Source organism: Theropithecus gelada, chromosome 8 (assembly GCF_003255815.1).
Source record: "Theropithecus gelada isolate Dixy chromosome 8, Tgel_1.0, whole genome shotgun sequence".
Lineage (NCBI taxonomy): Eukaryota > Metazoa > Chordata > Mammalia > Primates > Cercopithecidae > Theropithecus > Theropithecus gelada.
Window position 1 is genome coordinate 102,831,729 of NC_037676.1, and position 26,913 is coordinate 102,858,641.

The 26,913-nt window shown below is 38.1% G+C and overlaps 1 protein-coding gene across 2 annotated transcripts in view; it reads right to left on the reverse strand.

Moving 5' to 3' along the window:
• Positions 1-1,145: 1,145 nt before the first annotated feature.
• Positions 1,146-26,913, reverse strand: part of ANKRD46 (ankyrin repeat domain 46) — a 42,984-nt gene continuing 17,216 nt past the window's right edge. The window contains exons 2-5 of one of the 2 annotated variants that reach the window (XM_025394642.1): positions 14,132-14,233; positions 9,836-10,173; positions 8,159-8,317; positions 1,146-3,138 (exon numbers count right to left, since the gene is read on the reverse strand). In XM_025394642.1, coding sequence (XP_025250427.1) covers positions 2,922-3,138; positions 8,159-8,317; positions 9,836-10,146 — 687 coding nt within the window. In that variant the 5' untranslated portion in view covers positions 10,147-10,173; positions 14,132-14,233 and the 3' untranslated portion in view covers positions 1,146-2,921. The remainder of the gene's footprint in view (positions 3,139-8,158; positions 8,318-9,835; positions 10,174-14,131; positions 14,234-26,913) is intronic. The other variant, XM_025394643.1, reaches the window with a different exon arrangement.

Genomic DNA, 26,913 nt, shown 5'->3' on the forward strand with positions numbered 1-26,913 from the left:
AACATCGAAACCAAAACAGCAGCAGTGGCAGGTGAACATTGTTCCTGGGCTTCTATACCAAGCGGTAAACTTATGGCAGGTGCCGCTGATCAGAAGCCTGTATGCTCCACAGGTGTGGGGTCTCCACACTGCCAGCCTGTATAGTTAGTTCATCAAGCTACAGACGCGCTGTGGAAGGAGGACCAAACACAGTTCACACCTGCAGCTTGTTGCGGGGGATGCATAAAAGGCAAAGAGCTATTAAACCTGAAAAGAAAAAATATAGCTACAGGTATTGAAGTAATGTTATTAGTATTTGTGTACAAAGAGCTCTACAGGATGCTCTGTGGACAGATGAGGTTATAAAAACAGACCAAGTCCCTGCTCTCATGAAGCTTACAATTAAACAAGTTAGAAAGAAAATCATGTTTACAGAGAAACGGATGAAGGAATGCAAAATACAAGTAATAAACCTGGGTGTGGTAAGTGGTGGGGAAGGGAGGGGTTGGGAAGGAGGCAGTCAGGTATGGTTAACTGTGGAAGACTTTCTGACAAGCCAGGGTTGGACTTTGAGTATTAAAGTTTCTATCGTTGGGAAGATGTGTAAAAAAGGAAAAAAAGTAAGTATATAGGACCACGAGTGGAAAATTTAGTAATGTCCTGCTGAAATGGTATCAGGCGAGGTTCTGAATAAACATGGTTCCATTTCCAGATTCATGAAAGACAGTGGGACAGGAGGAAAGAGCAAGCATAATTGGGGCTGGAGCCTTAATCTGGAATCCCTCTTCTACCAAGACCTACCTGTTTGACCTTGGACAAGTTACTTAGCCTTCCCTGTGTCCATTTTCTCATCTTATAAACTGGGGACATGTAGTGCTCAAGGGAGCGTAGGGTAAAATGAGGTGAGGCATGCTAAAAACTTGCATAATTGGGAGGGGCTTAATTGTGGTAGTTATTATCATCACCCTTAAATCTACAAGCAATTCACTCAAACTAGTTTGAGTATTTATAAGGCAAACATAAATGAAACTCAATATACCTATTACATTAGGTTTGAAAAAAAGCTGTGTTTTAAAAAGCAGCTAATTGCAATCCGTTACAAAATCCCCAAATTACAAGAAAAACTATAATACACTTAAAAAAAAAAAAAAAAAGACAAATCATGATTAAGGGATATATAAATACATTTATTGGTAGTATTCCTGAATGATGAATGCAGAGAACAGAATACAAAATCAGCACATACAAGGAACTATTAATCTTCAAAAATGCTATATACTTACATTTTGACCAATTTTGCATATTTGTTTAGATTTACAAACAAATGTAAAGCAAAGTTTTCTTCTGAATATACTTCAAATTTGAATTGTAGTGTTCTCCATTCTAAAGCCAGCTGTTTTTTGCTGTATTTACACCAACTATGATTTACTTTGTTTGTATCTAACCTAAAAGCAAGACTCTGCAAGCTGATCCTGAAGCAGCCAGTTACTCAGGAATTTTACAACAGCTATTAGAGAGAGGATAAAGCCACATGAAAGAGCGAGCCTCAATACTAGATATACAGATACAAGAGAAAACACCAAGAAGCAAAAAGAATCACAGAAATACCAATTCTATTCTAAAGCATAATTTCTAATTCTAGCAGCAATTCAATTAGCAATAGCTTAGGTGCCTGTATTCCAAAAAACAAAACCATTAGTTCTTTCACTACAATTTCCTGACTTTACCCAATGAATAATTACCAAGCCTTCATATTCTTTTTTAATAACTCAAGAACATAATTCATACATTACAGGATCATTAACAAAAGAGGCCTTCAAACATATTGCTGAAAGCTGCAATATAGTTTGAGGGCCAGATTTCAATTTACATAATATTACCATTCATAAAGAGTTTATGACACCCAGTACAATACTGTTCAGCACGTTAACTCAGAAATGCTCCATCCATTCTTGCCATCAGAGAATTACAGATATGGATGGGATTGTTAAAAGTCTAACAGGGCCTCTAAATAGAACTGCACATGAAATAATTATGAACTATGATAAAACTGTGACAACACAGCTAGCTTATAGAACTGAATTTTTCACTATAATAGCACTACAGATTTATGACAGTTAAATATCAGAATTATTTTTCCCTGCTAACCCTTCAATAGAAAAAGGATTTTCTGACTGTAATTCTGATGAATGGTTATCTCTGATGAATAGGGTACTAGGGAAAATCGGAAAGTGAACAAAATGAACTCGTTTATTTTTCACAGATATTAACGAGCAAAGCAGTTTACAAAAAATCAAAAATTAACCTAAAAACAAATAAATATAAGATCAAATCAATCACCTTTGAACAAAATATAGCTCACTTTCAAAAGTTTTGTTTGGTTTGTGACTAGACTTAAAAATACTAAAATAAGCCGAACAGATTCTAACAATACTAATTTGCTGCACAAGATTTGAAAAAAGTACTTCAAGTTTTAAATTATCTCTTGTCCCTAGAGACAGTAAATAAAAAGTGGCTCTTGCAAAAATAAATGAAAACAAAACCACCAACAAAAACTAATCATATAAGACATTGTTTTTCTTTTTGAATACTTCAATTGGTCCTATATTAGGATAAGGTTTTGATAGCAAGGACTTCCTAGCCTCTTCCTTTATCTTCCATTCTCTAGTCATTTGTGTTTTTACCAAACAAGGCTATGTGCAGGTTTTCCTACAAAGTCAGGTTGAGTCAGAGGTAGCGTTAGGATGCAATATACTTGATCATAATATGTAGTTAGTTCAAATGAACACATCGTTATCTAAAAGGATTACAATAATTAAAAATGCAAAAAGAAACATGTACCGCCCTCACTGCTTTGCATTAAGAAAAATTCTGAGAAACTGAGAACAAACATTGGAAGCCAGGAAATAGGCAATTCATTGCCTCATCTTCCATGAGCTCCTTTAATGCACCAGTTCAGGCTGGTTTTCCACAAAGGGCAGCACCCCGCTCACATAATAGGCAATGCCAAGAGACAGCAAAGCAATGACGAAGATCAAAAGCAACACTCTCCAGAAGCCCAGATCCTCCACAAACTCCTGCCACGTGGTTCGGAAGCTGGAAAGGACCCCTTCACCTTGCTGCAGGTTGGGATTGAGGAGTGAATGGCTTTCCATAGCACTGTGGAAGAAGAAAGAGCAAAAAGGGCATTAAAAAACACAGCAATTCCAAAAACATAAAACTATAGGACTATTATTTAGAAAAGACCAAATACACACACACACACACACATATATACACTCTTACATGCTTATGTATCTGAACAATATATCCTAAACTGTAAATTGCTAAATGGTAATGAGTATGTTTCTCTTGGTTTAGAATTTAGTAAAGTCAAGTTAAAAATTCTGTTAAAAAGGTCCTGGTTGGGCATGGCGGCTCATGCCTGTAATCCTGGCACTTTTGGAGGCCAAGGAGGGAGGATCACTTGAGCCCAGGAGTTCGGGACCAGCCTGGGTAACATAGTGAGACCCCATCTCTATTTCTTTTAAGGTGTCCTGAGCAGAAGTCTTGAAATAGGTTAAATGAGTTGTTTCCATCAAGATATTAAACCACAATACATTATTGTTATGTTAAATTTAGAAGATTCAAAGGGTAGACTCATAATTTAAGAATGTATTAATATGAATAATCAGACACGCAGGTGATAACACCTGAAGAGGACAGTCATCTACAAGTCAAGCAGGGAGGCCTTAGAAGAAACCAACTTTGTGACACCTTGATCTCAGACTTCTAGGCCCTAGAACTGAGAAAACAAATGTCTGTTTGAGGGGGCAGTGGTGGGAAAGATGAGTAAATCTAAAAAGTCACTTATATAGTGTGTGTGAATCTTAAAGTTAAAAGGGAATTTTTATTAATTTAGTTCAATAATCTGACCAATGAAGGAATTCCTTCTTTAAGTGTAATTCTCTAATAATGGAAGCTTACTCTTCAGCCTGTTGTCCATGTGGACTCGTCTAGTTATCAGAATTTTTTTTTTTTTTTTTTTTTTGGAGACAGAATCTCACTCTGCCGCCCAGGCTGGAATGCAGTGATGTGATCTCGGCTCACTGCAACCTCCACCTCCCCGGCTCAAGCAATCCTCCTGCCTCAGCCCCCCAAGTAGCTGGGACTACAGGTGCACACCACCATGGCTGGCTAATTTTTGTATTTTCAGTAGAGACAGGGTTTCGTCATGTTGACCAGGTTGGTCTTGAACTCCTGAGCTTAGGTGATCCACCTGCCTTGACCTCCCAAAGTGCTAGGATTACAGGAATGAGCCACCACAGCTGGCCTAGTCATTAGGAATTCTTAATAGTTTCTTCCTACTGGTTTTAGTTCTATCTTGTACAATAAGACAGAATATGTTCATTTCTCTTCTGCATAAAGGCTAGTCTAATTGAAAATAAGGTAGTGCAAATACCATAAAAACACTGATTCTGGTTTTCAGAACTTTATCAATGAGAAATATGACTACCACAAAGAGAAACTGCATCTGACTTTGGTACTTGGAAGCACTAAGGGAAGAGCACCCATGGTTATGTCACAACATACAGGCCCAATAAGAGGGTATCATTTAGATTAAAGCCACAATGACCATGATCATAGGAACCAACTATCTACTGGTTATCAAAGTTCATTACTATCCTTCCTAACTCCCATAAAACAATCTCTTAGAGTCTCATTCACTATGAACTATGAGTAAACATGCACAACTGGCATTTTTTTAACCTACAACTTTATTTTACTTCTTGATACCATCAAACAAAAGTCCTTCAGCCTTTACCATCATTAGAGGTCTTCTCTGATCATGGGAAACTGACTTCCTAATGGGCCAGTCTACTTAACACCCAAACTTTTTTTTAAATAATTAAAACATGTTTATTCTCTGAATAAGAGATGATGTTTTCAGTGGGAATCTACAGCAATACAGTAATTTCGGACAACTTGAGAGCAAGTTTAAAAATAAGATTAGAATTTTGAGAAGGCCTAAAAGAGTAAAACCACAAATGGATAACAAAGTTCTGGAGAGGCTTAGTTTGGCCTATGTAAAATTTACTGATTATGAGTTGACATGCCCTTATACTCAAACATGTTAGGTATAAAATGAAAATTCAATGAGCATTCTCTCATTGCTCTTCAGAGCTCATGAAGCGCTGCCAATCAGGATCTTCTATAAAGACTTTATCCAATGAAATGCTTTCTACTGTCCAGGGAATATCTGATTCTAACATAATGGGGTGTGTGTGTAATCCTTTTTTAAAAACGTGGTATCTACACTGTCTTTGGGGGTTGTGTTTGTGTGTACCTTTTTAAAAAAATGTGACAGCTAAACTGTTTTTGTTATCCCACACCTACAAAGTAAAAAGGAATTAAACTTAAGAGTTTATATGGAGGAGTGGGGAAATATCTTCCATTAACTTGATTTATAGTCCCTTCTAAGGCCTGTAGAAGTTGTGCTGTCTCGGGGGACTCCTAAGAGAAATGAAAAATATTATAGTAAACACATTTAAAACCCTGCTTTATCTTCTGCTCTAGAAAAAGCTGTTACACAATTATGCCATAATGCCGTGTGCTAGCCAATCTCTTTAAACCTTTTCCTCTACTTTTTATTGAGATATAATTCACATCCCATAATATTTACCTTTTGAAACTGTACAATTCAGTGGCTTTTCATATATTCCCAAAATTATACAACCATCTCTTCTAATTCCAGCACACTTTCAGCACCTCTATCAGAAACTCTGTACTATTAGCAGTCACTCCTCCATTGCCGCTTCTCCCAGCTCCTAGTCTACTTTCTGTCTCTATGGATTTGCTTATTCTGGATATTTCACATAAATAGAATCATATAATATGTGGCCTTTTGTGCCTGGCTTCTCCCATGTAGCATGTTTTCAAAATTTATCCATGCTGTAGCATGTATCAGTACAAAATAATCATATTAATAATATTCCACTGGATGAACAGATGATGTGTATTCCTTCGTCAGCTGATGGATGTTTGGGTGGTGTCCACGTTTTGGCTATTATGAATAATGATGCTATGAACATTCATATATAAGCTTTTGTGTGGACATATGTTTCAGTTTTCTTTGGTATATTCCTAGAAGTGGCACTGCTGGTCAGACGGTAACTCTATGTGTAGCTTTTTGAAGGACTGCCAGACTTTTCCAAAGAAGCTGTTCTACTTTCCATTCCCATCAGCAGTGTATGAGGGTTCCAATTTCTCCACATCCTTCAGAGCACTTGTTATTATCTTTTTAATTGCAGCTATCCTAGTGGGTGTGAAGTGGCATTTCACTGTAGTCCTCATCTGCATTTTCCTAACGACATTACCTTTCAACTTTCTGATTTAAACTTCAACCACTGAATTTCTACCATGAAACTGAGGGGTAGAAGTAAGATAGGAAAACTAGGCAATAAAAGTGTTAATAACTCAATTTTTGAGAAACGAGCTTTACACAGTGTTACAATTAATACAAACTCTCATGCTGCAGTGAAATGGCAGGTATGTGAAGGAAGCAGGAGTACTTCAACTGCTCATCCAATGGAATTTTTTTTTGTACTAATCACTTCTTAGTAAGTAATCACAACTGAGGCAAACTAAGGCCAAAAGTATATTTCTGCTAAAGAGGTGCCAAGAAACTGGCTATTAACAAAATAAAGGCCCTAAAAATATTCCAAACAAAAACACATTCTTGGCTGTTTTTCATGGTAAAGAAGCTTAAAGTACTTAATGTTATTTTATAAAAAGATAAAAATAAATTTCAAGTTATTTTGGAGGAACAAATCTGTAACAAATAATAGTTAACTCAATGTTGTTAAAGTGCTTATGCCATTCTGTCAATCCAAAGTACACAGGAGAGAAAAAAAAGGGCTTGTAAATACATCTCTGACTTCTTGTTTATCTGTCAGCTTTCAGTGATCACTCATGAGGAGTATGCACTGTTCCAGAAGTAAAGCTCCTGGATTTCCTCAGGACTGTACTAAGTGCTTGAAAGTATCTAAACAAAACAGACCTAAGCTTCAGAGCGGAATTAATGGTCCCCAAAGAGCACATCAACTGGCACAGAGAGGAGGAAAGCAAAAACAGGTACAAAGGAATCAAATGAACGGTGAGCTATGAAAAACAGAGAGGATTTCATCTAGAACTCACAGAAACAAGGATCCCAATGGTCTAAGTGGATTATGTGATTCTAAATCCAAGTCCTAGTCCATCAGCTACTAGGTAAACAGCTGATGTGGGCCCTTGTTTATTCTACTTACAACCTACCAAGAATGTTGGGAAGAGACTATGGAAGCTCAGCATCCTTTTTCCTTCACGTGTATAAAGTGCATGGTGGTCAATCAGACTATATGCTACTGGAACTAAGTCTGGCCTATTAACTTTACGTATTGAGCCCAGTGATGTCAGGAGAAAAGATGGTTTGCCACCTTTTTGGAGCTTCCTGAACTGTGTTCTCCATTGCTTCTAGATGAGACATGATGAGCTATTCAAGACCCAGTCAGTCACCACATCTTAGCTTCAATTACTTACAGGAGTCCAAATTTCATTAGCTCCAACTCATATGATCATCACTTTCACTTTCACATTACTGAACTGTGCATGTGTTAAATACTATCGTGCTTTCCCTCTCCTGTTTTCTTGTTTCTCAGCAGTCCACTTCCCTATCCGTGAAACTACCTTTTGGTCTTTTCTAAAATTGCCCACGTTCTTGGCTTTACTTATACTTCTCTTTTTTTTTTAAATTCCATTCTTTTTGTGACCTGTACTTAAACCAAAGCTCCAGTTTCCTTCCCTTAGATTCAGTTGTTACTATTTCTTCTTTGTACTGTCAATACAGCAGGTGGCTAACAGAACATTATGTGCACATGACATGTAGTACTTTCTGTTAATAGCTTCTCAATTGTAATCTGCAGCCATAAGGTCCTATATAAAGTTCAAGTTGCACTTAAAAGCAAATGAATATTAAAGTTCACAAAGTTACCACAAATCCAGGTACTTAAAGTGACTTTCCCCTTAAAATCATATTATCTTGCTGGGCGTGGCTGCATGTGCCTACAGTCCCAGCTAGTCAGGAGGCTGAGGCAGGAGGAATGCCCAGGAGTTCAAGTCCAGCATGAATAATACAGTGAGAGAAAAAAAAAATTTCCGGTACCTTTCACTTTCAGCTGTCTGCATGGTCTCCAGTTTCGAGTGGGCTCCTCTGTTAAATCCTTTTACCTCCTGTTCTTCCAAAGATTCCAGCAATCGGATGACATCTTTATTTACTCCTCTGCGCTTTGCCAGAACTAAAGGGGTGGCACCTTGATGATTGCTAAAAAAAGTTCATAAAAATAAAGAAGCCATCATAGCAGTTACACTACATTGTCAGTTCCATTTTTAGTACCCATTTGTATAGATCTCAGTGAAGAAAGAATGGGCCCAATTAGGACCTACCCTAGGGCCGTGGGGAACCAAAGGAGTATTTGGCTCACTGCAACTTTTCTACCATAAGCCTTGACCAGCAGGCTGCAATCAGACTTTGCCTGATGGGATTTCTGCACAGTTCATCACAGAGGCCATTATCCTCTTACCCAAACACGTCCCCCACCTCCAGCCCCATCCTCACACTGAATGTCTCCTCAACAGCAGATTGTGGTGGACGTTATAGCCGTGTGCCTCCATTTTTTTTCTGAATTGTACTACAGAAAGTGTTTATGAAGAATAAACAAATCACCGGGGGGGGGGGGAAGATGGGTCCAATTAACTCAAAAGTAAAACCCAGAGCTGAGCCAAACATCCAGTGGAGCTGAATTTTGAATTAACCCTTGTTTTTCTTTCTTTCTTTCTTTTTTTTAGTTCCAGGGAAAAGGAAAAAGAGAACATATAGTCAAAAAAAAAAAGTGGATAAATCTAGTTCTAAACTCATTCTTATTTGATATTTATATTTTATGAGACGAGTACTTTTTTTTAACGTCTAAGAAAAAAATGTCAAATAAGCTGCCGTGGTTCACGCAGCTATTTAACGCTAATAAAAGGAGAGAACCACATTAAATCCTGCAGTCAATTCCTACCCCATTGTGTCCTGCAGAAACAGAAGCATTTACTGTCTTATTCAGATTTAGGGGCGTTATGGCATCAATAAATTAGGGCAGTATGTAACTGTAAAATTTAAAGGTCAAGCTCAGTTTTACAGGTGACTTGACATCATTCCCACTGAAAAAGCAGAGTATCACTAAAACAAACAAAAAGCCCCATGACTTCCTCAAATTGTTCAGTATAAAAAGGATCTTGGACTCCAGGGAGATTACGAAGCTCACATGGTGCATTACATGACAGAAGGCACACAAGCGTTAGAGTCAGCGGAACTAGGTTCAAATTCCAGCTCTGTCCCTTATAAACTGTGACCTTTTCAAATCCTCTATAAACTGTGTGAACTTTGTCCAATCCTTTTTTTGTCTTAACTATCAAATCTGTAAAATGAAGAAAACACCTATCGTGAGAGCTCTTCATTCTGAGGACTAAATGAGCTAACAAGTAAACAGGGTCCAGCTCATAGATTTTCAACAAATGTTCTTTTCTTCTTCTTCCCTTGTTGTAACACTACACAATTAATTAGTAGCAGAAACTACCCACTATTTTCATAGAAAAAAATATGCTGCTTCAGCAAAAACCCAGAGGTCAGCCCCTCATTCCCTTACTTGCCTAACAGGATTACACTGTCTTCAATGCCTTTCTGAACTTATTTCAACTGATTAATGAGAAAACAAAATCCAAAGACCCGAGATAAGACTATCAGCTGAGAGACTAATGGGAAGAAATGACTAGACTTCTAAAACCATAGAGAACTTACCAAATATCAATTTTGAGTCCATTGGAAACCAAAAACTGGATAGTATCCACATGGCCACAGAGGTGAAGAGCCGTGTTTCCTTGATAATCTGTGGCCAGAAGATCAGCACCGAATTTATGCAGTAACTGGCAGATGTCTACATTCCCTCGAGCTGCTGCAAGGTGAAGGCCTGTTCTGCCCCTGCTGTCACGAATATTTGGGTCAAAGCCACTTTCCAAAAGCCGCTTGGAATAATTAAAGTCCCCATCAATACAGGCTTGTAGCAAGGGCACGTTAGTCTGAGAAGAATCATTTACAAAAACATACGACATTGTTCTGATGTGGTGGATGGAACACACCTGTAATGAAATAGGTGAGTGAGATGCCATGAAGACAAATGAAATCAAGGCAAAGGAGTCATTTAGAAAAGCACTATTTCTCATCCTTTTTGGCCTCCTGCCTCTAATAAATTACTTTACCAAACAGAAACAACAACAAAGTTATCAATTATATTTTATTTTCCATTAAAACATTTTATTTTCTTCATATCTGCTGGATTAAAATTTTAATTACTGTAGGCCGGGCGCGGTGGCTCAAGCCTGTAATCCCAGCACTTTGGGAGGCCGAGACAGGCGGATCACGAGGTCAGGAGATCGAGACCATCCTGGCTAACACAGTGAAACCCCGTCTCTACTAAAAATACAAAAAACTAGCCGGGCGAGGTGGCGGGCGCCTGTAGTCCGAGCTACTCCGGAGGCTGAGGCAGGAGAATGGCGCAAACCCGGGAGGCGGAGCTTGCAGTGAGCTGAGATCCGGCCACTGCACTCCAGCCCGGGCTACAGAGCAAGACTCCGTCTCAAAAAAAAAAAAAAAAAAAAAAAAATTTTAATTACTGTAAAGCTCTATTTTGCTTTTCATCATGTAAAAAGATTAAGAGATATTTTTAAAGTTAAGCAAGATATAATAGCTTAGATTTAAGTATTACGTTGTCAGAACACATAGATAACATGATGTTTAAACATCAAAGAACTACCCATATATAAATGCTACCGCTGGTAGACATTCTTATTTAAACAAACTGATTATCTTTGATATATTTGCTGCTTCTTGTATTTGAGATATTCTACATGGTAACTAAAACTACTTGCATGAAAAGAAGTTATACTCAACAAAGACCTGTAGAATGTTATGTTTATAGCACAATTTTTTTTTTTTGAGATGGTATCTCACTCTGTTGCCCAGGCTGGAGTGCAGTGGCATGGTCTCAGTTCACTACAACCTCCACCTCCTGGGTTCAAGCGATTCTCCCACCTCAGCCTCCCAACTAGCTGGAATTACAGGCGCTTGCCACCATGCCTGGCTAATTTTTTGTATTTTTAGTAGAGATAGGGTTTCACCATTTTGGGCAGGCTGGTCTTGAACTCCTAACCTCATGACCTGCCCGCCTCAGCCTAGAAAAAGTGCTGGGACTACAGGCGTGAGCCACCGTGCCTGGCCTATAGCACAAATTTTAAGAGAAAGGCTAAGGAAAGTAACAAACTGAATTTAAAAATCAGAGCATGAAATCAATTCAGATTATGTTTCTTTTTACAGTATTGATCTTATTCTGCTGTGCTCTGTGGTTATCTCAATATGTGACTGTGCCAAATTCCCACTGTCCAAAGACTGAGAGGTGAGGAAAAAACAAGTAGGGCTGTCTGGGAATACCAAGTCAGGACAAAGCAGCAATCTCAACCAGGTCTGATGTGAATTTCATCTCTGAGACTCATCCAGCTCACCAGTTTGCCCACATCTCTTTCACGGATGTTTCCCGGCCCCACTGGTGCACCTGAACTCAGGCGAGAGTTCAGCACCTGCCTGCTGCACCTGAACTCTCAGGACATTCTGCTCTACCAAAGTGCATACAACTAGGTCTCTCTCTCTTCCCCTAGGTTCATTTAAGAAAGACTTAAAGCCTGTCAAAAGAAACTTCGCTACAAAATTGACAAGAAAACAGAAAGGCAGACACCAATGCTTTTCTAGAGATGGCTTTTTAGTTCTTAGGTTACAAAAGCTTAGTCACAGATGGACTTGGCTTATACAGCTGATCAGGTAAAGTCTCTTTCTGAAACACTGATGGAACTGGATGCTAGACCCATCTATTCTTGTGCCTAACCTCAAGGGGATTCAGGGAAGCCTGGTTGCTGAGTTTGGTGAGATCGCTGCCCCTATTCCTTTCAACTTGGCTTCTCAGCAGAGCCATTGTCCCAAAATCTGGGGCTGCCTTACACAAGGGCTCTGCTGCTACCATGGGCTCTCTGTGGGAAGAGTGGGCATTAACATATATTGAGACTTGTTCTGAGCCAGGTGCCAACTAGGAGGTTTTAATGAATTTAATTTAATCTTCCTAACAACTCCACAGTAAGGTTTTTTTAATACCTGAATTTCAGTGAGGAGCCACTGAAGGATTTTTTGTTTTAAATTGAGACAGGTTCTCGCTCTGCCACCCAGGCTGGAGTGCAGTGGTACAATCATGGCTCACTGCAGCCTCAAACTCCTCGGTTCAAGCAATCCTCCCACATCAGCCTCCTAAATAGCTGGGACTACTATTTCAATGAGTCCAGCCCATTGAAGGATTTTAAGTCAAAGAAATGGCACAGTCTTATTAGTCTTTCAGAAAGATTACTTGGATGGCAATATGGAGGGTTTGGATTGTAGAGAAAAAGACTGGAGGCAGGGAGATCAATCATTAGGTCACTGCAGCTATCTAGGCAAGAAATGAAAACCTGATCTAAGGCAGTGGCAGGCAGAAGGGGACACACTGGAGAGGAATAGAGAAGACAGAATTAGCACAACTTAATGACTCACTGGATATGAAATGAAGAGTGAAAAGGGGCTGTTAAGAATAATTTCAAATAAGAAAAAAATATATGTTTATGATTTAAAAATACAGAGATTAAAATAAACTTCAGATTATGATACATATGATGACTTTTTAAAAAATCTGGCTGGGCACAGTGGCTCACACCTGTAACCCCAGCACTTTGGAAGGCCAAGACAGGAGGATAGCTTGAAGCCCAGGAGTTCGAAACTAGCCTGGGTAACATAGCGAGAGACCCTGTCTCTATAAAATATTTAAAAGTTAGCCAGGCATGGTGGCACATGCTTTTTGTCCCACCTGTTTGGGACGTTGAGGTGAGAGGATCACTTGAGCCTGGGAGATTGAGGTTACGATGAGCTGAGATTGAGCCACGGCACTCCAGCCTGGGCATCAGAGTGAGACCCTGTCTCAAAAAAACAAACCAAACCAAACCAAACCAAACCAACACACAGAAAAACTCAATGAGAAGAATTTACTCAATAAAATAGTCAGGAATTCTTTTGTGAGGGTAATCTAAATATTTTCCCTTACAGCAAGGGTGTCCAACATTTTGGCTTCCCTGGGTCACACTGGAAGAAAAATTGTCTTGGGCTACACATAAAATGCATAATGATAGCTGATAAGCTTTAAAAAATTGCAAAAAAAAAAATCTCAGGGCCAGGCGCGGTGGCTCAAGCCTGTAATCCCAGCACTCTGGGAGGCCGAGACGGGCGGATCACGAGGTCAGAAGATCGAGGCCATCCTGGCTAACACGGTGAAACTCCGTCTCTACTAAAAAATACAAAAAAAAAAAAACTAGCTGGGAGAGGTGGCAGGCGCCTGTAGTCCCAGCTACTCGGGAGGCTGAGGCAGGAGAATGGCGTAAACCCGGGAGGCGGAGCTTGCAGTGAGCTGAGATTGTGTCACTGCACTCCAGCCTGGGGGACAGAGCAAGACTCCGTCTCAAAAAAAAAAAAAATCTCAATGTTTTTTAAAAGTTTATGAATTTGTGTTGGGCTGCATTCAAAGCTGTTCTGGCCTGCAGGTTGGACGAGCTTGCATAGCATTGAATCATAAAAATGGAAAAGCTATCATAAACCTTTTTAAAAATGAAATGCCACATATGAAGTACTTTTCAAAAGGTAATGTGTTTTGGTTAAATTTTTAAGAATAATTTTTAAAATCTACTTGGCGTTTTTGATTCAAACACAGTAAGAATTCTTGTGGTTTGCAGACTAGGATTCTTCTGAATGTTGGCTCAGCAAGAAATACAAGTCTCTGTGTCTATTTTTCAGGTGAGAATAAGTGTGTATTTTGTCAGTTTCTCTGTGTCCCTGAGCAACTGCTAAACTTAATCCCACATTTAATAAGCCCAATGATAGATATTTTTCATCTTGATCACAGAACTGAATCTGCCCTAAAGCAGTTCACTGAAGGTTTCACATCTTGTGAGGAAGTCCACAGTAGTAAATACTCACGTAAGTCTAAAGATTAGATCTTTCGTTCAGTGGTCACTCAGCAGTTTCTCTGAATTCTCAAGAAGGTTCAACAAAAATATTCTGTAATGTGCTGGCAAGGATCTACAGTAAATAGAAAATTCAGTTATAACAGAAGCGTGGTGAGAAAAAGAACTCACTGTTCTATTAAATACAGACAGGTTACTGAGCCTGTAGAAATTCTCTAGAAAATCTGTAGGTGAGGCATCAATTGTGAAGCCAGAAAAATACATGATGAGTAACAAAGTAGTGAAAAGGAAGGAAAGGCCACAGACTTAATAGAAGCTGCTCTGTGGCCCACAAACAAGAAAGCAAGACAGAAAGATAAAAGAATAAGAACCAAATTATGTGCCATCAGTAAAGAACAAACTGGGCTCCAAAAATTCTCTCAGTCATTACTTGGAATTCAGAATGCATATTTTTCACATTATAAATGGAGGCTACATCCCAGATTAGTTCACAAAAGCATTTTTATAAATAAAATACTATTCATAATGGGAAAAAAATGAAAGTTAAAAAAGCCAGTACTTGTATTTAAACCAAACAGGATACATTTAAGAAAAAATGTTTCTAATCTACCTTGAATGCTGATACTTAAATCTCTTTAAATCTGTTCCCTTCCCTGTCTTTTCAGTGTGAAAGAAAACCTGGCCCAAATCTATCTGTAATCTTCTTTACATAGCCTGACCCTGCTCCCCCTTAACTGTGGTGCTGGCCTGCCCAGGCTATACCCCTCTGCACTGAGAGAGACTACAAGGGCACCCTGTCTACCCGCTCAACTCTTCTCTGGAGGGACCATGGAAGCAGGGCCATGGGCAGGCAGTAAGGACCACAAAAATAGCAATATTAGTTCATGAAACAAACATTCACTGTATGCCTGAAACGTGCTAGATACCATGCTATCAAGTCCAAATCCCAAATTCCTGGTCAGGGTGAAATACAGGTTAACTTTTTACTGGTCATCCATGCTCATCGTTATCGAATCCCTGTGAACAAATTTATATAGGGAAATAATTAATGGTATTTTATGGAGCTCCATTTACAATATGTAAGTCAGACTGTATCATAAAGGCTATCAGTGCTAAGCTGGAACTGATGACAATGGCTGACAAACTGTACGTGAGGACCAATCCCACATGAGGGTCAGCAAATTTCACGAAGACATGATAATACACCAAACATCTACGCTCCTCATTTCCTACTTTTTTTTGTGATACTACAGTATCAATTTAGACAAACTTCGTATCATGGAGCCACTTAACTTGGTTTCCTTAAACAAATATTATGTATTCACCCAAAGCCTAATATTTTTCCTCTCTTGTTCTGACAGCTAGAGCTGGGTCTTTAACAACTAGAGCCTGTCTTTAATGTATGATTTGGTTTCAATTTTCAATGTTAATTAAAATGGTGCAAGTGGGTTATTCTGGATGTGGCAGAGCTCACATTATGGAAAAAGAATAACTTTTGTTTTTTATCTAGAGATAGAATTATAGTTCATATGGCTATGCCCGCCAATAATCCTAATGTTCTCTTAAATCCACAAGAAAGACAATGCTTCTGTAATTTTCTTTTTCCCTTTTTTTTTTTTTTTTTTTTTGAGACAGAGTCTCGCTCTGTCGCTCATGCTGGAGTGCAGTGGTGCAATCTTAACTCACCTGCGGAGGTCTCCTGCATTCAAGTGATTATCCTGCCTCAGCCTCCCCAGTAGCTGGGACTACAGGCATGTGCCGTCATGCCTGGGTAATTTTTGTATTTTTAGTAGAGATGAGGTTTTGCCATGTTGGCTAGGCGGGTCTTGAACTCCTGACTTCAGGATCTACCCATCTTGGCCTCCCAAAATGCTGGGATTACAGGTGTGAGCCACCATACCCAGTCTGCCATTTTCTATGGATATTACAATGCCCCATAAGAAAATACACTTGAACAAATGACAGATTTGTGTGATTTCATATTAATATTACACAAATTCATTAGACTAAATTACTAGAAACCTGCCAAGAAAACTTCCAAGACCTCAATTAGACCTTACTCACTAGACTCTATTAATAGCTGACCTAAGAAGTCATAAAGTGAATACAAATCAGAGCACATATTTAACGACTGTCAAATGAGTGGAGTAAAGACTTTTTTAAATTAAACTTTTTGAGATAATTATAAATTCATATGCAATTGTAAGAACTAACACAGTGATCCTGTGCACCCTTTACCCAGTTTCCCCAATGGTAACATCTTCCAAAACTATAGTACAACATCACGACCAGGATACTGACACTGACATAGTCAAGATACAGAACACTTCCATCACCACAAACCATCTCTCATATATTGCCCTTTTATAGCTATTTCTGCTTCCCTCCCATTCCAGTCTCTCCTTAACACCTAGAAACGACTACTTAGTCTTCCATTTCTTTAATTCTGTCATTTCAAGAATGTGTAAATGGAGCCATACAGCACATACAAGAACCTTTTGGGATTGGCCTTTTTCACTCAGTATAACTCTCTGGAGATTCATCCAGGGTAGCTATGTGTATCCATAGTTTGTCCATTTTTTATTGCTGAACAGTATTCTGTGGCATGGGCGTACCACAATGTAACAGTTCATCTACTGAAGGACATCTGGTGTCTCCAGTTTTTGGCCATTGTTAAAATTTCTACAAACATTTTTTTGTATGTGGCTGTAAATCTTCATTTCTCTAGGATAAATGGTCAGGAGAACAACTAGTGAGTTGTATGAAGGCCTAAAGATTGTGACTAAAAGACTGTTGAGCATGATGGTGTCTATTTTCCCCATTCAAGAAGAACGTAAGGTCATCTTTGGAGTCATGTGTCTCAGTGTCAGGTTATTTATGGAAGAACCTGTAGGACCAAGCATTTGCAAGGTCACATGTGGATATACTGGTATTTACCAAAGGGAGTGTTTAATAAAAACCATTCTACAAACAGAATTAGAGGCACTAATTAAAGTGTCAACAATGAACCAGTAATCTTTCAAGATTCACTGAGGACTGAGTCTGTGCCCCTGTGAATGGATGTGAAACCTAAGTAAACACAATGAAGCCTGCTTGTAGAGGTGGGAAAAGTAGGGGGGAGAGATATGTGATAGTCTGACTCTCCTGAAAGGCACTACTCTTACGAGTGTACATAGAGAGACAATTTTCTTGTCAGATGCTGTTAAAAGAACTTGATTACTCCACCCGGAACATATATGGAGCTGGACTGCCTGGGTTTGAACCCCAGCTCAGCTACTTACTAGCTGTATGACTTAGTACTCAAAAATAAGTTATTATCCTTTTCAGGCTAGCACAGCTCTGGGGAGACCGTCCTCAGCTGTACAGAAGAAAGTTGGCATACAGCACTGAGCCCCTGGTAATAAAGCAGCTTCTGATAATGGGGTGACATCTAGTGGGGAGTGAAGACCTCCAGGAAAGAAAAATAAAATAACTGGTTCCTGGCAGAGGAAAAACCACGTAGTCTAGTGCAAGAACAGCCAATATGGGAATAACCACGCCCCAGAAAGGACACTGGTTGCTGACCAGCGCCCTGGTTCCCAAGGAACAGTGTCCATGAGGAACAGTGTCCAACGACTGGTTCAGAGGCAGACTAGCTGGCATTGTTAAAAGCAGAACTTTGGGGGTCAGGTTTTAGAGGGCTGGTGCAGCCTGACACTTAAAACTCCTCACTCTGTGTTCTGTGCCACAGCCTGAGAGACTCGATGAAGATAGAGTCATTTATCCTTTCTTCACATGGCGCAGTCACTTAGATCTCGGCAACAAGAGCTTCTTATGTCAACCAGCGCGCTTGTCCCAACCCAAACAACAATAAAAAGATTTTGATGGAAGCTTGTGATTCACTGACTTGAGGAAAAGTCATGCCTAATTTTCTTTTATATCTCAAATTCTGGATCCACAATCTTAGGTCAATCTGTAAAACTTTAAGATATAATAGTATCCTTAATGGTTTACAACTAATGGAGAAAATATGTTTGGTTAATGCATACTTATAATAACTAAAAACTGTTCTATATCCAATATCAACAAGAATACATAATAGATTGATTTTTCATTTTGAAAGGCCATTTGGAAAGGCCGGACTAAGTACCACATTCTTGCTTCAAATGGACTGACTATATTATGCCTACACAAGCAATTTTGGTCAGAGATCAAAGCACCAGACATTTCAGCAAAACACAAGGAAGAAACGACACAGCTGGAAAGATATTCTATCAGATCTTATTGCCTTTGCCATTTTCTAATGTCAAAGAAAAGTACTAAAACTGAAAAAATGAACGATCCACAGTAAATGAAACCCCAAATCTAGATTCTATCACTTGGTTATTCTTATCCTTTTACGAGGATGCAGTTGTTTCAAAATACAATCTCAGAGAATTATAAAACAAAAATTTCCAGTGAAGTCATTAAATCCGTTAAACTGCTAGTACTTTAAAATTACTGTTCTTAAAACCTGAGCTCTGCAAAAATCCAAAGATATTGGGCAAGGAAAAAAGCCATGTTGAAAAGAAATTTAGCTGTAAGCAAGTAAGAATTTTAACAATTTAAAATCCTTCCCAAAACATTAACAATATGTTTCTTCAGTCTGCTTATCTTCAGCAGCTATTTAAACAGTAACTATTTCTCTAACAGAGTGATCTTAATTCCTAAGGCCCACAGGCATTGAGTCTAGGGCCATACTGCTTTAAGTGGCAGGGTGACGCTTCATATTTAGTTTATATATTTTCAATGTGCCCTGCAGCCACTGTAAGTTGTCAAGATAATCAGGAGAAAACAGTTCATGTAAAACTTTGTTGCTTGTTCACAGCCGTCCTAAAATTCCTGCCAGAATATGTTTCTAGAAGCCAAGAAATGGGTCTGATTTGTCTATATATACTGGCTGACTGTAATGCCTGGTACATTAATTTTTCTTGAAGTCTAGACATAGGGAAATCCAATAATTCTTTCCTGAATGTACACTCAAGTTCATTGTCACAGGATTTTAAAGTAATATTTTTTTCTTATGACTAGTTCTGCAGTGCATTGTAAAAATTTTTAGGAAATAAATATGAAAAAAGAGAAGAAACTAAAGGCTGCACACAATCAAATCAAATTCATGATTCAACCAACCATGAATCAAAAATATTCGGGGAAAAAAATTGCATCTGTACAGAACACGTAAGTACACTTTCTTTCTTATTTCCTAAACAATACAGTGTAACAACTACTTCTGTAGCATTTACATTGTATTAGGTATTATAAGTAACCTAGAGATGATTTGAAGTATATGAAAAGATGTGCATAGGTTATATGCAAATACTGTATCATTCTGTACCAGGGATGTGAGCACCTGTGAATTTGGTAACTGCATGAGGTCCTGAAACCCATCCCCCATGGATACTAAGGGATGACTGTATTCTGGGTATGTACCATAATTTTATTGAATTCCTTAGCACATTAAAAGAGAATACACATTACGTATTCTCTGTTGGAGAAACAGTTATTGTTTAAATAGCTGCTGAAGATAAGCAGACTGAAGAAATATATTGTTAATGTTTTGGGAAGGATTTTAAATTGTTAAAATTCTTACTTGCTTACAGCTAAATTTCTTTTCAACATGGCTTTTTTCCTTGCCTATAAATTTGTCCTATATTTTTCCTGTCACATAGATTCATTGACATTTTTGGCTAATCAAAATATAAACAGAATTTTGTGATGCAGATGAAAGCTGTCTAATGTATGGCTGTGGAACCAGTCTCTGACCGGTGAACAGTTTTACTGTGATGACAATCTTGATGCAATGCTTTCTTTGCTCACTGCAAAACTTCTAAGATTCTGGTTTACGGTTCATCCTAAATCTGGCTGGATTTAAGTTCCTTATTTCTCTATTTTTTAGAAAATTGTATTACAAGGGCCTAGGAAGTAAATTCTCCCTGATCATATGGCTAGGACCCCAGTTTTTAACCTTTTAGTGATCTGTCCTAAATAAAGATAAAATATGTGAATATTTATTTGGATTCTTAGGAAAAGAGTTGCTCTCTTTCTGCAGGAAGTAAATAAAAGAAGGAACTAAGAATACTATCCTTTTAGGATATCCCAGTACTATGAAGAACATTGGAAGGAAAAAGTTTATAAGCAGAATCTTCTGAATTTTATTTCCAAGGCTCAATAATAACAAAAGTTCCAATTTTTAGCAACTTTTTAGAGCAATTTTTAGGCAGATATGGATCTACCACAAACACACATTTTTATTTTATATCCAACTTTGTAGAAAACACACATTTTGTGTTATTTCCAACATTTTAGTCTAATGTGGCTGTGTCTAAAATTAACTTCGTGATGTCTTCAATACAAAGCTATTAGTAACTTCATAATTAAAACTATTAATGCAGTAAAAGTGAGGTTAATTTGAAGTATGTGAATTACAGAATGATACTTAAAGACAGGTCACTAGCCAGGTGCAGTGGCTTATACCTATAATCCCAGCACTTTGGGAGGCCAAGGTGGGAGGATTGCTTGAGCCCAGGAGTTCGAGACCAGCCTGGGCAACAATGCAAGACCCTGTCTGTACAAAAAACAAAAAAGGCCAGTGCATTGTGTTAAGTTCATATAATAATTAAAACTCGGTTAATCAGCTATTACTTAGATGATGTTCTGGAATTAAGCTTAATGAAAAGGGAAAAAAGAATTTCTTGTTTGTTATGTCTGGTATTACTATGCAAATAATTACTTGGCAACATCTGAGATACACAGTATTCTACATTTATTAAGTTACACTGCAGGCATAGTTCTAAGTGTTTTTCCTGTAATAACTCATTTAATCCTCATAGAAGCCCTACAAGGTACTGCATACTATCATTATAACCATTTCATGAGTTAAAAAAAAAAAAAGTCACTAAGTTTGTTTCATAAGATTTTTTGTCTAATGAATTAGCTTAGCAAATGTCTTCAATCAAACATAAGAACATTAGTCTAGCATATACATTCCATATAACTCTTTACAATCATTTCATTCAAACTGAACTTCTTTTTAAATTGTAGAAACAATACTTGGAAATGTCTTTTACTTTACAGAAAATATTCTAGCACACATAAGCCAAATTAACTCTTTTTAATCATCTTATACAAAGTAACTTTTTAAAGTATGGAAAAATAACAATAAAATATTTTTGGAAAAATCTTCTGCTTCACAGGTGACTAAATTCTTAGATTCATTATTCTCAAGTACTTCTTACTGACTGGGATAACAAGAAAACACCTAAATTTTTCTTTCTCCTTCAGGAAATCAAAAAACACCAAACAAGGATTTCTGATATATTTCTGGCAATATTTATATTGCTTAACTATTATTTGTTTGCATTATTAAAGTTTAGTTACAATTCAACTTTTAGAAAAGGTACTGGCTTAAGACAAATCAAAATTAATTGTTCACAAAAGGAATGCTGGTTATTTTGGATATTTTATTTCACATTCTAATATCTTAGTATTTTCCAAAATCTTTACTACGTAATTTTACCATGTTTAAAATTCTTAGCAAGGGACTTCGTCCTCAGGAGGCTTCCAGTTTATTGTCTATCATTACATAATAAAGTTATTTGATTCTTTAGAACTGTTTTCTCTAGTTGCAACAGCACTTTACTTATATGGCCTAAGAGTGCCACCTTGTGGCCTGCGTAGGCTTCAAGTTCAACAGCATCTAGTATGGCATAAGGTGAGAAGACTGTACCTCTGAAGTTTCACCGTTCCATTTCAAGTTATTTACCATAATTCTCACTAACTTAATTTGTGAAAATCTAAAGTTGGGATGAAGTTCAATTTTCCTTTTAAAAAAACTTTATCAAGAAAATTAATAGCAAAAATATGATTCTAGGCCTATTCAGAAATCTAAACCTCATTAAACTCACCTTAGCAGACTGTATATAAAGTGCTGCTTAAATGGCATTCTAACTTATTCATTTATTGTGTTGTTTCAAAATATAAGAATTGTAGCTTTTGCAAAATATTCCTTATTTTCTAAATAGTCTACAAAATTTAAACCAGACTTCACCCTAAATAAGTTTGAAGGTATGAGACTGTATTCTTAGAAGAAGCTTAACTGTAGTAGCCATGTGTCGCTTAATGATGGGGATATGTTCTGAGAACAGCACTGTCAGGTGCTTTCACTGTTATGTGAACATCAGAGTATCCTTAGGTTCCTACACAAGTCTAGAGGACATAGCCTACTACATGCCCATGCTATACACGACTGTATTTCCACAAAATTCTTAGAGCTGGAAGGCCATCCAACATCATTTAACTCAATCTCATTATTTTACAAATAAGGACACTGAAACCAGAAAGGCTGTAACTTTGCTACTTTACACGTTACCCCTTATCCCCACAGGTTCCAGTCCTATTCATGATTCACTGTCGAAATACAAAATGCAGTCGTGCACTGCATAGTAACATTTTGGTCAACGATGGACTGCATATATGAAGGTGGTCCCGTAAGATTAGAATACAGTATTCTTACTATAACTTTTCTATGTTTAGATACAAATATTCACCACAGTGTTAAAACTGCCTACAGTAGTCAGTACAGTAACATACCGTATAGGGCTGTAGCCTAGGAACAGGCCATACCATATGGCCTGGGGGTGCAGTAGGCTCTTCTATCTAGGTTTGGGTAGTAAGTACACTCTGCAATGTTTACACAATAGTGAAATAATCTAATGGTGAATTTCTCAGAATGCATGTGCCTGTCATTAAGCAATGCATGACTGTACATCATCTTCAACATAATAGTTTATTTTTCACAATTCTGTTGTAATTTGTTCCTTTCCACGCTCTAGATTATGTGCTAGATGGGTACAAGCATGTACTGCATCCTTCACACAAAACACACCTAACGACAGTGGGTGGACAACGGCCCTCCTCCCTACACTATAAAACCCTGGAGGATCTAGTGGACTTCTTTAAGGTGGGGTCTGCTGTGTGTGAAGCTATGCAAATCACTCTAGCCTACATTTACCATATATACATCTATGGCCTAGGTAAACCCTTAAAATTCAGAATTCCTTACGTATCCTTATTACACCCACATCCCACCTCACTCACTCCAACCTTCTGGGGCCCTCGTAAATAAGGATATACAATAAAAGACAACTGGACAGTGGACTAAAGAGATGGCTTAGTCAAACTGTATTTTTAAAATGGCATGTTTCTAGAACAGACGTGAAACAACTGAGGAACAGCAGAATGACTCGTATGTGTGGTATTAGATGTATTTCTTTTCTCTCCACTGGAAATGTTGATTTAATGCTGAGACTTTTGGTAGAAAAGGAATAAATAGTCTTATATCTAAGGGAGTTGAGCAGTGTCTGTGGGTTTAAAGGGAATGTGTGGCTCTTTTCCTGCTGTCCCTGCTCTGGACTGGGGGTAACCTATTTTGGGAAGGAGTCTTTTCTGCAAAGAAAGTAGGAAGTACATGCTTAGAAAGGGCTCCAGATTCACAAAAGAAAAACAGAGATTCGCTGCCCCCCAGGTTTTCTAGCCTAGTTTATGAGGATAGAAATAAATAAAGGATTATAGGCAGAAGTTGTAACTTTTGGCTAGCGCCTTCTTCATGCTGCCAATTAGGAAGGGGTGGGGCAAGAAGTGGAAGACATCAATATTCTAAAGCAGAGCTCAATCACCAGTCCTGATAACTTCTTCAGTAGAGTAATAATTTCAAGCAGAAGACAATGAATTACAGCAATTCTCTTTCTGACTGAGCCCTGGCCCCTACACACAGCCTCTCCTATTAAAATGGTGAATCTGTGAGTTAGCTCAGTTTACATGTGTGCACTCAGCGCATTCTGGACAATCTTTTAGAAAAGGGAATAGAGGATGACAAGTTCCTGTATCAGTTTCCCATGGAGCTATTTTTGCAAACTGCCCAGAGACCAGAGACCTGCCCATTGTGACTAACATGGGAAAGAATGGTCAAAGACTATGGATCTTAAGTTTTAATAGCTACATAGCTCTTCCAGATTTGCTGCTTTCTAGGAAATGTCTTTAATAAACAGGCTTTGTTTAAACACTGTCAATTAAAACTAATTCCAAAACTAATTCCTAGTGTTAGCAACTGTTAATACAAACCTTATTTCCTTCTAATTCTTATTCTCAATCTCAAAACCATTTAATATTTTGCCATTCGTTCTATAACAAATACTAAGGAAACTGGAAATAATATGGTAAATTTCTTTATCTCAAAAAACAATTTTCTAAATGACTTGTAGATAGGAGCAGGACACAATATAAAGCTGTTAAGAACTCGTTTTTAAAAGTCTGAACAACTGCTACTTTAAACTTTTGTCCTTGTACTCAAGAGAACTACAGTGTTAAGCAAAGATAATTATGATTTAAAAATTGTTCTTTAAAATGCTATCAGAAGATAACGGCTTCACAGTCTTCAAACAATAAGAGAGTAAGTTTCCTGTTTTTAAATAAATAAATTACACTCTGAGGATTGACAAGCTTTGAATTTGGGGAAATTAACTATAATATAAAATGTTATATCTTCAGCTGTAGAGAAGTATAAGAAAAAACACACAAAAACAAATTAAAGGCAAACTTTCAGGTTTATGGTAGCTATTAAATTTACCACTAATATTTTTGCATGTCTTCTTCAGTGACAACTACCAAAATAAATCTATTCCAAATACATCTAAATATTTTATTCAAATAGTGTCCTTTCATACCATGTCTCCCTGGCCCAAATTTTTGTTTTTAATTTTATTTTATTGGATGGTTTCAGCAGTGTAATCATTTAAAGATTAACCCCAGAGTTTTTAATGTCAAAGACCTTTATCTCCACATCACTTCCATCACTTAGTTGGACTTTGCACACTTAGAACTTAACTCCACCACCCAGATCTTGACTCACAACTACCTTTTCTATTCCCTTACACTTTAGGAAATATTTCTCATTTATGTCTCTCAATCTCTCGCTTATCCTCCTTTTGGCTACCCCTAGCAGGAAGAAATCTGCCTGTACCACCATCCCTAACTCTCTTCAGCCAGCTTCTGGTCCATCTAAGGCTCAAAGCAGATCCCTTCCACTTCCACCAGGAAAGAAAATCCCTTACCCATCCATGAGATCAAGACATACAGAAGCAAGGACAATGAACATAAGTATAAAGTTGGGGAGAGGCCTAGCAATTGGAGAAAAGACTATAATCAACATCTAGAAAGAACTGAGCATTGGATCAAATCTCAGTGTCAGGATTCTGCTAACCTCAAAGTACAACTTGCCTCTCACTCTAGACAAGGCTGAAGCTAGGAAAAACAATCAAGTGATCTTAAATGATAAACAGCGAAGGCAGACTTCCAAACTTGAATCAAGAGATCCATGATCTGTGAATTTATCCAGAATTATTTTTCAGGATAAGCAATAAGTACTACACACCAATCAAAAGGTTTGCATCTTAGGTCCCAACTCTGCCATTTTCTAAGGTACTCTCTTGAGTAGTCCAACTCTAAGAGTCCCAGTTTCCTCATTTGCAAAACTGGGATAATATCTGTCTTACCTACTTCACAATATTTTTGTACAGAACTTTGAAAACTATAATGAAATATACAAATATAAGATGCCATATATTTTTTTCTTAGTTTCTTAGTAAAAGTTTCCCTCAAAATAAGTTCACTTTGAGTTAAGGGTAAAATGATTTCCACATCTTGGTAACAACAAGTAAAAAGATTTCTGCCTTGAACGGGGTCAGAGCAACTTGTAGAGTTTGGTGCTCTTTACAGAGTGAACAAGCAGAGAAGCCCAAGGAGATAATAACAGTATTGTACACTGGCACAGGAGTACGTACATAGGGCAGATCAAAGTCTCAAATGGATATTTTGCCAAAGCTTTAATATCATATCTAAAACCAGCACTCCAGAGGCTGGGTATGCTGACTCATGCCTGTAATCCCAGCACTTTGGGAGGCAGAGGTGGGAGAATTGCTTCAGCCCAGGCATTCGAGACAAGCCTGGGCAACATAGTGAGACCCTGTCTCTTTAAAAAAATATACATATATACACATATACACACACACATATATATATGTGTGTGTGTGTGTGTATGTATTAGTTGGGTGTGGTGACACGCACCTGTAGTCCCAGCTACTCGGGAGACTGAGGTGGGAGGATGGTGATATGATTTGGCTTCGTGTCCTCACTCAAATCTCATCTTAAATTGTAGTCCCCACATGTCAAGGGAGGGACCTGGTGGGAGGTGAATGGAGCATAGGGGTGATTTCTCCCATGCTGTTCTCATGATAGTGAGGGAGAACTAACAAGATCAGATGGTTTTAAAATTGACAGTTTCCCCCACACACTCTCTCTTGCCACCATATAAGATGTTCCTTGCTTCTCCATAACCTTCCACCATGATTCCAAGTTTCTTGAAGCCTCCCCAACCATGTGGAACCACGCATCAATTAAACCTTTTGTTTATAAATTACCCAGCCTCAAGTAGTGTCTTTTCTTTTTTTTTTTTTTTTTTTTTTGAGACAGAGTCTTGCTCTGTCGCCCAGGCTGGAGTGCTGGGGCGCAATCTTGGCTCACCGCAAGCTCTAGTTTGTGGGTTCACACCATTCTCCTGCCTCAGCTTCCCAAGAAGCTGGGACTACAGGTGCCCGTCACCACGCCCGGCTAATTTTTTGTATTTTTTAGTACAGACGGGGTTTCACCATGTTAGCCAGGATGCTCTCAATCTCCTGACCTCGTGATCCACCCGCCTCGGCCTCCCAAAGTGCTGGGATTACA